Source organism: Indicator indicator, chromosome 9, assembly GCF_027791375.1.
Source record: "Indicator indicator isolate 239-I01 chromosome 9, UM_Iind_1.1, whole genome shotgun sequence".
NCBI lineage: Eukaryota > Metazoa > Chordata > Aves > Piciformes > Indicatoridae > Indicator > Indicator indicator.
In genome coordinates, this window is record NC_072018.1 from 15,729,251 (window position 1) to 15,741,458 (window position 12,208).

Consider the following 12,208-nt stretch of genomic DNA (forward strand, 5'->3'; position numbering starts at 1 on the left):
AACAGTGTATAAAATTAAATTTCTATTGGAAGTTTGAAAGCTTGTCAGAATAAAGACTTCATGATTAAACAGTGTAAGTTTTCTGGTATTTGGTGCAGCTGATGGAACTAGAGCTCTGATAAACCACTTGTCTAGGGAACCCTACTGCCGTCTGGGATCAAAATCATTAGAAAAATTTTTGGTTAACTTTTTTTCTGTGACTAAAAGTTTTACCTTGTCTTGCAAAACACATTAAACAATTACAAGCATTTGAAAAATGCCACAAGGTATTGTCATGTGAAATTTATAATTTCGAAACTAAAACCACAAGGAGAGAGAACAGATACACAGTTCACTTTATGTAGTTGCTTCAATAAAATACATGGTGCTGCAGTGGAGAGCTGGAATCCCCCTCCCAAACTGACAATAACCAAGCTAATTCAGTCTGGAAGCAAACGAAGCTGTATTTACAGGCAAAACTATAATCTATGATTAAATGTAATAAACATGTACAAATATACATTATTCACAACATTTACAAACATGATAAATATGATAACTGTTTTTATTCTTATTGGATTATACCAACTCATATTTTAGGAAATTGCACTGAAATGAATGATAGAGCACTAATTTAAAATATCTCAGATTAGAGGGAAAAAAGCATTTATATATTTTTTTGTCACATAGTTTTTTATTATTGTAACTATCAATTCCTTGTAACAGAATCCTATCCTAAACCAATGTAAATCAGATACACCACAAGTAACAAATAAAAATCACAAGTTTAAATTCCCTTGAATTATTTTCAAAGCATGCTGTGAAAATAGTCATTAGTGTCAACTTTTTTATGTTTGATGTAGCAAAATTGGGTGCTTAGATGAGTTATCTCTTACATGTAAGCATTAGAAAGCAAATGCTTTGTTTTGTGGCTGAAATCTTAACAGTATTCAAACAAATTTTGAAATTAGCTTATAAATTTCTATTTTAACAACACCAACAAAAAAAGCTAGAATTCACCAGAGCAAAATGATGAGCTCAATTTTTCTGTAAATTGAATAGATATGTTACCTTCTTTTAGTATCAAGTATTTCTACAATTATGTCAAGTGACAGCCAAGAAGCCTTGAAAAGCCTTGGATCATAAAAATCTTAAACTCACTTATGAACTGTCTGAAATACCAGCAGCACATGACAAAACACATTAATATCTGGAGAAATGCATTTATGTATCATCCCCTTGACATGAAAATAGTCATTACATATGCATACATTGCAAATTCTGGCAATGCTGAAATCCATTTAAGTTTAATTATGATTTCAAAGGGTCAACATTTTGCAGTACTTACCTGAATGCAACAGATGGTCTCCTTTTAGTCTAACTGCATGTTTGTATGCAGATAATTGCATTTTGTGAATACAAGTAATTTGTGTTTAAATTAGACTTTCAGAAAATGTAGATGTGTAATTCACAGAGTTTAAGGGTAGAGGAGATAATTATATCATCTAATTTGCCCTCTTACATAAAAATCAGAGAATTTCATTCAATTATTTCTGCACTCATCCCAGGGATCGGCTCTTGCCTAAACCATAAGTTCCAGAAGAATATCATGATTTAAAGATTTGAAGGGTCTTGCATTTCCCTTGGCATCCTGTCCCAGAGACTTTATTATTATACTTCCAAATGAAATTCATAATATTCCCATGATTTATTTTTTTCCATACTGAGCTGCATAAGAATTGTGTACTTTGTTACTTACCTGAGTGGGATCCAGACAATGAACTAAGAAGTCTAGCCTGAGAGTTTTCTCCATCAAATAATTCTGCCACATCATTCAAAGCTGTCTGAAAATAGGCAAATTGTCCAAATACAACTACATTTTTAAAAAAGAGAGACAAAAAAAATTAAAAAGAGAGAAGACAAAACAATAACCTAGTCTTTAAAAAGAAATTTAATGTGATATTTTTGCTTGTCTTAGCAGCGGCTTACTGCATGAATTGTTTCCAAGTTAATTTATTGTGTACCATGATAAAACAGATGCATCAAACATAAATGATAACCATCTGATGTGTTTTTTTTATTTCCTTATTTTTTAATTTAACACATCAGTTACTCTTTCCCCAAAATTGTGCTCTCAAGTCAATCAAGTCTTATTCCTTACTGCATAGGTAGATATAAGAATAAGAAAATGGAATATCTAAAAAGGAAAGTTTAAAAATAAAATATCATTCTGAACATTAGCAACTAATAAGAAGCATTTATTGTCATAGATGATTAGATGCGTATTCAGCATTAACCTGGAGAAGATATTTTAAAATTGATTTTACTATTTTTGTAACTTTGTATTATTATTTTCCAGAAAGATTATAGCAACCAATCAAATAATAAAAATATCAATGTGCAACCAGTTTTGATATATTGCTACACTTAATTAACACTTCAGCTGTAAGTAAAGTGTACTAACAAATGGTTTAATTATACAACACATCTCAGTAATTCTTGCATTCTATATAATTCTAATACAAAAAAAAAACCAAAACAATAATTACATCCTATTAAACCAAACTTTCGTTTGTAGAAAAGAATCTCTAACTTGTCCTTACAAGTTTTGTTGTATACAGAAAGTACAAAACACACTAAGGTGCTTTGTATTCAGTCTTTTGGTAGGTAAATAGTCAAATGTCTCCTTTTGCTGTTTATCTGGACTTAAGAGAAAACTGCTTTGCAGAAAACCATGCCCTAAATACAACTGCACAAAAGTACTTTGACACATTAAAATAATCTGTTACACATGATCCTATTCATCCTTGTTAAAACATAAAACTAGGAAAGTTAAAATATAAGAGAACACTTGGTGCTTATTCTTTGACAGCTTATTTTAATTTGCAGAAAGCTTGAATGACAGATTTTCATACAGTGATGAATTATGTAATTTGTGAAAGTATTCAGAACAGGCTTGGACAGCAGACACAAATGGCTTAGCTGAAGTCTATTGATTACTCTAGGGAGAAGTAAAAGGTCAACCCCTAGAACCAATTTCTATATCAAGAATAAGTTTTTTCCTTATAAGCAACTAGCAATATATTGAAAATCTAAGGTCACCATTACACAGAAAGGACATCCAAATAGCAGAGCAATGATTAAGGATTGATAAATCAGTAGAGTAATTTCTTACCAAATTCTTTAGGTACAGTTATTGAATAATGGCAAGTCTGTCCAGCAGTGTAATTATGAGGATAACTTGGTGATAAAACCACTCCCTCTGTTCCAGTATAGTGCCCTCCACATGGTGCTGGAAACAAACCAGAAAGAAACATATTCTATTAATTGCAGTTGTCTGTATTAGTTCAGTCTGAAAATGGAAACAAAAGTATTACAAAGTGACTATGTAGTGATTTTTCTTTTGCTTGGTTTTCCTATAACAACAAAATTAATGCATCTTTCTCTGGACAGAATTTTTATTATAATTTGTTAAAAATTAGAGTACATGTGAATTTTACTTGACTATTCATATGGGGCCAGAAGTATAATTTATGTAGTTTAAAGAAACTGTAAATGCTAAATTTGATCAATTTGTTTGGATTTGTTTGTTTGTGGGGTTCTGTGTGTTTTTAGTTTGGGGTTTTTTGTTTGTTTGTTGGGGGGTTTTGTGTGTTGGTTTGGTTTTGTTTGGTTGGGTTTTTTTTTCATTGAATATATTTCTATCTATGTTAAAAAAAAAAGTCTCAGGAAAAAAACAAAACATGGTACTGCATATATAAATGATACAACACAGTTATCTTGGGTCTTGGAGGAATACACAGATACGCTAACAGCATTCTGAACAGAGTGCCACATGATTTCACATGTGTATTGCAGTTTAACTATATTGAGATACTCAGTCTTTCAGTCAATAGTTTCTGTTTCCTTAGATATTCAGTGCTTTTTAGACTAGACATTACAAGCATCTCAATACTGCATTAATTTTCACCTTGGAATAAGAATTATAATTACTGAAGCAGAAAATTAAAATGATGTCTCAGAGCTATAGATGATTTATCCTCTATCCCTTGCTTCAGCACTTTTGTCACATGAATATAGAATAATTTTAACAAATTAAAAAACAAGTTACATATAGTGTAATTAATGTTTAAAAATACACTCCTGGATGATCCTCAAAATGTACTCCACATGAGATACTGCTGTTTATTCTGTTACTATACAGATATTGTTTTAGGAACTCGGTCTGTCTGCTCTAGATCTTTATTTCTGGGTGTTAAAAGTGGAAGATTATCATAAACACAGACAGAATCATTACGGTTGCAAAAGAGCTTTAAGACCTTCAAGACCTTCAACACATGGAGGACAAGAAGGTTATCAGGAGCAGCCAACATGGATTTACTGAGGGGAGACCCTCTCTAACTAATCTGATAGCCTTCTATGAAGTTATGACCAAGTGGGTAGATGAGGGAAGAAGAGCGGATGTCATATATCTTGACTTCAGTAAAGCTTTTGATAGTCTCCCATAACATCCTCATAGAAAAGCTCAGGAGATGTGGCATAGATGGCTGGTCAGTGAGGTGGATTGAAAACTGACTTCACAACAGAGTTCAGAAGGTCATCATCAGTGGCACAGAGTCAGCTTGGAGGCCTGTGGCAAGTGGTGTCCCCCAGGGATCGGTACTGGGTTCAGTTTTGTTCAATATCTTTATCAACAACCTGGATGAGGGGATTGAGAGTACCCTCAGCAAGTTCACTGATGATATAAAACTGGGGGGGTGGGGGGGTGGCTGACACCTGTCAGGCTGTGCAGCCATCCAACGTGACCTGGGCAGGCTGGAGAGCTGGGTGCAGGCAAACATGGAGTTTAATAAGGACAAGTGCAAGGTCCTGCATCTGGGCAGGAATAACAACAGGCACCAGTACAGGTTAGGGGCTGTCCTGCTGGAAAGCAGCTCCACAGAGAAAGACCTTGGAGTGCTGGTGGACAGCAATTTCTGCATGGAACAACAATGTGCTCTTGTGGCCAAGAGAGCCAATGGGATCCTGGGATGCATCAAGAAAAGTGTGTCTAGCAGGTGCAGGGAAGTTCTTCTACCTCTCTACTCTGTTCTGGTGAGACCACACCTGGAATACTGTGTCCAGTTTTGGGCTCCCCAGTTCAAGAGAGACAGAGAACTGCTGGAGGGAATCCAATGGAGAGCCACGAGGATGATTAAGAGGACTTGAGCATCTCCCCTATGAAGAGAGACTGAGATCCCTGGGGCTGTTTAGTCTGGAGAAGAGAAGACTGAGAGGGGATCTTATCAATATGTATAAATATATGAGTGGTGGGTGCCAAGTGGAGTGGGCCAGGTTCTTTTTGGTGGTTCACAGTGATAAGACAAGGAACAATGGGTTCAAACTTGAACATAGAAGATTTCACCTCAACATGAGGAGAAACTTCTTTACAGTGAGGGCAATGGAACACTGGAACAGGCTGCCCAGGGGGGTTGTGGAGTCTCCTTCTCTGAAGACTTTCAAAACCCACCTGGATGCATTCCTGTGCAGACTACCCTAAGTGATCCTGCTCTGGCAGGGAGGCTGGACCCAATGATCTGAGGTCTTTTCCAACATCTGATATACTGTGATACAGTGAAGTCCGACCATTATCTAGCTCTACCAGGGCCACTACTACACCACACACTTGAGCACCATTTCTAGACAGCTTTTCAAATATATGTTGATTGAAGAATGTAAATTTTTTTTAATAGTTAAAGCAAAATATTATTGACTAAGATACAGTCTAAAAGTCATATTGTTATACTTTTTCTTTGTTAACGTTTTTTCCTCCTTTTTGTTTTGAATATATGTATAAGGTCTATGAGTAGAAGTAGTAGAAATAGCCTAAGGCACAATGAAACTAAATTCACTGGGTGACAAGGGAAATGGTAAGAAAATAGTACATACCATTACAAGACGGCAATGCTCTGTCCCATGCTGGTTTTCCATCTGTACCAATTACACACGTGATAGTTGAAGGCTCAATAATCTTATATCCAGAATCACACTGGTAAGTAATAGTTGAACCAAGCTTAAAGTCTGTTCCAATTCTTGTCCCATTCATGATGTTTCCAGGATCAAAACAAGCTTCCCGTGGTTTTTCTGTTAAAATGAATTAAAGTAAATTTATATACTTTTGAATTACAGAAATTTAAAAAAAATGAGCAATTACCAACGTTTTGGGATTTGTTTTTTGATTTTTTTTCCTCAGTCAGTTTACATTTTTCAAAAGCTCTTAAAATATGTTTCTGTATGCTTAATCAAGATCATAGATGTTTGCATTATCCTGGTTATATGGCCAAGCAAATTATATCTATTTTTTAACTAATATTCAATCCAAACCTTCCCCAATGCCACTTGACATAATTTCTTCTTTTCCTAACACTTGCTACTTTGGAGAAGAGACCTTTTTCCACCTTACTATAACCACCTTTCAGGTTGCAGAGTGCAATGAGGTCTCTTTTTCAGACTCCTTTTCTGCAGACTGAAAAATCCCAGTTCCCTTGGCCACTCTTCATAAGACTTGTGCTGTTGATCTGTCATTAGTTTCATTGCGCTTCTTTGGACACATTCCAGCACCTCAGTGTCCTTGTAGTGAAGGGCCCAAAAGTGAACCCAGTATTTGAGATTAAGCCTCCCCAGTGCACAGAGCACAATCTTTTCCCTAGTCCTTCTTTCCACCCTCTTTCTGATACAGGCCAGGATGCTGTTGGCCTTCTTGGCCACCTGGGCATGCTGCTGGCTCATATTCAGCTGCTGTTGACCAACACACCCAATTCCTTTTCTGCCAGGTGGCTATCCAGCCATTCTACCCCAAAACTGTAGCACTGCATGGGGATGTTGTGACCTAAGTCCATGACTTGGATCTTGGCCTTGTTGAACCTCATCTCGTTGGACTCTGTTGTTGGAAACTAGTTTGACAGATCTCAGAAGACAACCAAGCCAGGGATAGTATCTGCGACCACATAAGAAACTAGTATTTGAAGAGCGTGTACATCTTTAATAGACAGTGTAACCCATTCTCTGGCTAGTAATGGGTATCCCCACAACAACAACAACAACCACAAAAAGACAAACATTGACATGCAGCAGTTGTTAAAAAATGCATAACTAGATTCAATAACAAAGTGGAAAGAAAAATGCATTGGTATGTAACAAAGAAGCAGCAGCAGTCATGTATTCTAATTGGGTGAGATAATTCCATTACTCTACAACCATTTTCCAAATGCTGCTTTTGATGTGAATCTTTTATCTCTACTTTTTCTTTCTCTGGCAGATGAAACTGTGCATAAGTAATGTGAAAGAGATTTCTTGAAAGAGAATTTCTGTATTTCTCCACACATTTACAGAAAATAATTTTTAAAACCTACATCAATGCAGAGAGTTATTTGGCAGTTCTCTATGAATACATCTAGAAGAAAACAGATTTAAGTCTCAATAAATACTAAATAACATTTCTTTCGTTTTATGTTTGCAAAGATTATGGTGAAAACAGTACCTTTATAGTCAATTGCAAATCCTGACATCCCAACAGAAGCATCACTGCGAAAAGCCAGAAACAGACTGTTACCACTGCTTTCTATTCTTTCAGGAGCCTGTGAGCCTTGAAAACTGCCAATTAGAGGACTGTTGGAATCTTCCCCTTCATAAATATGTAGGAAATCATAACTGGGTTCCATATTGAAACTGAAAATAAAGGAAAAAAATATAATTAAGTCTTCGTTTGTTTTTCATGAGTTAAATACTACTTTTACTGTGGCTTACAGTCTTCTGCCTAACACATTTTCTTCTCCAGAAATAAAAGTACTTCACAACATGAGTCATGGTGAAAATTTATTAACTTCCAATGGACTTCCATTTATAATGGATTTGAACATATTTAGCTTTCCAAAAGACCTACTATCAGGTCATCATGCATGCTCTGTCTACAGTCAATGAAAAAGAAGCATATCCTCACACTGGTCTTGAACACCTTTCTCAAGATGAAATAAATAAACTGCTACAGAATGTCTGCCTCTTACCAGTGACCACAGGAATGATCCAGACAACTAGCTTAAGATAAAAGTTCACATAAACAGGGTGATAATAATATGCCCATTTCAAACATAAATTTATGATTTTAGAAACAAGATGTTTCTGTATGGAAACACTACTATCCTGGAACCTGCCTTTGTTCATACCTGGACTATATCAGAGAATTATGATTCATTAACGTGAATTATTATTATTCTCTCTAAACTGTCTATACGTTGCCATATTTGGTAGTACTTAGATGGTTTTATAAACCAATAATGAAGATCATACAAAAGGAATGTATTTCAGAGGAATTTAATTTTTATGAGTTCTGAGACTGCAGAAAGATAAGACATGAATTTATATGAGAAATTTAGACAGAGTTAAATAAAAGGAGAACCAAGGGACACTGACAAAAATATAAGGAAAGCAAAGCTACATCAAATAAGCAGGTAAGGACAGAGTCAAGAGAGTGGATTTTTTTTTTTCTTTCTAACTCCTTGTAAAACAAAACACACAAACAAAGAATATTGGGGCTTTTTGCAGTTGTGGTGGTCAGTCATTTTTCTATGACATCAGTCGGTACTTTTCCAAATCATTTAAGACAAGAAAAGGAACAATATCTTTAGCTAAGAAAGCAACAGAAAACATTTTACTGAGTAATGACAAATGGCTTCATATAATGAATAATATTTTATGCCATATTTTCAAGAGGAAAAAAAAGCCATAAAAATATTTTTAAATGTTCACTGAGATTTTTGTAGTTGAGAATTAAAAGATTTGAAAGGAATAGCAGTCTGAAGACCAAAACCAAGGAAAAGCATGTCTTTCAGCCTTCCTGTAGGCAACAAACATTTGACAAAATATACTGCATCTCTCTATTTTCAGCCCACATTCTCATCCTATGCAGACACTGATGTCTTCTCAAAGCCTTGAGAAGACCTTGAGAATAGTACAGGTCTTAGCTGTAGCATGCTACCTAAGAACGGGAAATGTTAAATAAACTAAAAACGACATTATAAGAAAGTAGATTCTGCAAATGTCAGAAACCCATTCCCCCTCTTGATCATCTATCAAAGGTCTTCTTGAGAGTCTGAGGAGGTTCCTGCTGACTGGAAGTAAGCCAACGTTATTGTAATTTACAAGGTGTGAGGAAAGACCCAGGGCACTACAGACCCATTAGTCTAACCTCAGTTCCTGGAAAAAAATTATAGGGAACTTTATAATGGGTACAACTGAAAGTCATTTAAGGAATAATGCAAATATCAGTCAGAGTCAACATGGGTTCGTAAAGGAAAAGTCCTGGTTAACTAATTTAATATCCTTCTGTGATAAGGTCACCTGTATAGTGGATGAAGGGAAGGTGACAGACACAGCTTTTCTGAATTTTAGAAAGGCTTTTGATACTGTCTCTCAATACATCCTTCTGGAAATGTTGTCCAGCAGCAAGATAAGCAGGTAGACTGTGCTATGTGAAGAACTGGCTGAAGGACATAGCCCATTGGGTTACAGGGAATGGAGCTACATGTGGCTGGTGACCAAGCACCAGCAGTCCTTCCCAAGGTTCAGTTCCAGGGTCAGTTCTGTTCAGTATCTTTGTCACAATCTAGATACAGGAGTTGAATGCACCATTAGCAAGTTTGCTGATGATACCAAACGGGGAGGTGCTGTTGATTCTCATAAGGAGCAATAGTCCTTGCAGAGGGATTTAGCTAGACTGGAGCATTGGGCTGTGATTGAAATTTAACAAGTGCAAATGCTGCATTATGCACCTGGGATGAAATAATGCTGGATACTTATCATCTGGGGCAGAACTGGCTGGAAAGCAGCCCTGCAGAAAGGGATCTGGCGGTGCTGGTTGACAACAGGCTCAAAGTAAGTCAGCAGTGTGCCCCGACAGCCAAGAGGACAAACTGTGTTGCACAAGCTGTGTCCTGAGGCCCACCAAACACAACATAACCAGACAGTCAAAAGGGTTGATTATGCCCCTGTACTCAGCCTTGGTGTGGCCTCATCGAGAGTCCTATGTGCATTCTGGGCCCCACATAAGAAAGATGTGGAGGTTCTTGAATGCATCCAGGAGAGGGCCATAAAGCTGATGCAAGGGCTGGAAGGCACATGCTCTGGACTGCAATTATTTATAATCATTCCAATTATTTGTACTGGGAGTATAGCACAAATGGCTAATTTCATTACCCAAATACTGAGTAGTTATGAGTTTCTTTTGTCTTACTTGAAATGGAGCACTAGAATTGATTAAATTATGAGACATTATCTAGACAACTTTTATCTCTTGGTTAAGCAGACCAATTTTTTCCCCCTGATCTATGTGCTTCAAGCAATGTGTATTTACCCTATATCTGTAAAAACCTATAAGAACTAGGTTACAAACAGGATTTCTGCTATACTTAAGTTTCTTCTGTAAGGTACAACTACATAAATCAAGCAGTTGTGTTAACCAACATTGTTTTTCACAGATTTTTATTTCATAGATCACAGAAAGTTTTGTTGCTCAGGAATATATTCAATATAAAAAGTGCCATATAACTGTACTTTTATGTTATTTGGAAGCAAGGATATAGCACATATTAGATGTATGCTCCAGGACTGAGCCAAAGAATGTAATTAGAAGCTTTACAAAGTGATATATTATGTCATTTTCTGATGTGACATTTAAAATCCTTTTAAACAGAGGCATTCATTTAGAAACAGTACCTTTTGAATATCAAGGCAATGACAAAGTCAGGGTTTACTTTTATTCTCCAGTCACATTCTTTCCCAGGAGGATAAGGCTGTGGATAGTTAGGTGATAAAATAACTCCTGCTGGGCCTGTCAGGTTTCCTCCACATGCAGCTGTCACAATGTAAAAAGAAACAGGCACATGGTCAAATGTCAAACTCACAAGTATGTACTAGCTATTAAATAGGAGTTAATTGACATCTACATTTACCAAAAATAATAGCAATTTAGGAAAAAAAACAACAAACAAACCCAAACCAAAAAAAAACAACCCAAACACACAGAGCTTTCCCACTTCCAGTTAGCGAATATTTTTGTTTTTTCCTTTAAAAATATGAGCTTTGCCCATATCCAAAAGAAGAAGAAAAGCTGTTTCTACAGGAGTGAAAACATGTGAAGTTAAATAGGAAATCTTTTACATTCTTGCTGTTACTTAGTCCCACCTCTATCAAGCTGAAGCATTTCTTATGACTGGAAGCACTGTAAGAACTAGGAAAGCTCAATAGCAGGATTCAGGAAACATTTTCTTTTGACTGCAGATGTAAGACAAATCAGTTTGAATCACTCAGTAAAGGTGTCACCCAAATCAGAATTCAAATATATTTCTTTAGTTACCATAAGTTGAATGTTACCATTAAACAGGCAAGGAATCCAACTTCCAAAGATGATAATCACACAGAAGTCTATCTAAAAAGTACAGTAGTCAGCTCAGGCTGCTGCATCTAAATCACCAAGTTACGCAGCAACACATTTGTAGTGCAAAATAGTTGGTACTGGAATTTGCATTAAAGATTTTAAAGAAGGATTTTTTCAGGCCATTTATAGTCTAGTCCAACGGACTGAATGCTAACTAATGGCTGGAGTACATCTGATGCAATCATATTGCAGTTTAGTTTCATTGAAAAGCTCCAAGAAAATTTAAAATTATGAACTAAAGTGTGAACAAGAAAATTTACTTGGAATTCATACTCCTAACCCAAATGAAAACATTAATGAAGAGACTGCCTTTGTTTTATTTATGAAAACAAATGAAACTTTATTTCCCCTCTCCATTAGTTATTTGTTTACTTAAACTTTTATTATATTTATGTATCTGGATGGTTTTGTGTCAGTAGTTTTGGTATTTTAGTCATTACTTTAAACAAGGGTGTGGGGCTTTTTTGTTTGCTTTTATTTTCTTTTGGGTTTTATTCACAGATAACAGTTCCAGAAAATTTTTCATGTGCCTTTCATGTGCTTCTGATTCAGCCCAAGATAACCATGATTCAAGTTATAAATACAAACAGTACAAAACCCATAAAACAATCAGGAATGGGACTTGTACAGTGTTCAAAATACTGCATCATGAAGTTATTAAATACAAATCATTTTTCATTTGTAAGTCAGCATACTGAAATAAGGACTTAAAAATTACTTAAAATTACATATAAGGGCTTTACAGAACTCTTAAGGTTT

The 12,208-nt window shown here is 35.8% G+C and overlaps 1 protein-coding gene across 1 annotated transcript in view; it reads right to left on the reverse strand.

Annotated features, from left to right (window-relative positions):
* CSMD1 (CUB and Sushi multiple domains 1) overlaps nucleotides 1-12,208 on the reverse strand; it is a 948,047-nt gene that overhangs the window by 137,288 nt on the left and 798,551 nt on the right. Inside the window, exons 28-32 of the mRNA XM_054383599.1 lie at nucleotides 10,729-10,867; nucleotides 7,499-7,686; nucleotides 5,908-6,102; nucleotides 3,155-3,271; nucleotides 1,739-1,852 (exon numbers count right to left, since the gene is read on the reverse strand). Of these exons, the coding sequence (XP_054239574.1) occupies nucleotides 1,739-1,852; nucleotides 3,155-3,271; nucleotides 5,908-6,102; nucleotides 7,499-7,686; nucleotides 10,729-10,867 (753 nt within the window). The remainder of the gene's footprint in view (nucleotides 1-1,738; nucleotides 1,853-3,154; nucleotides 3,272-5,907; nucleotides 6,103-7,498; nucleotides 7,687-10,728; nucleotides 10,868-12,208) is intronic.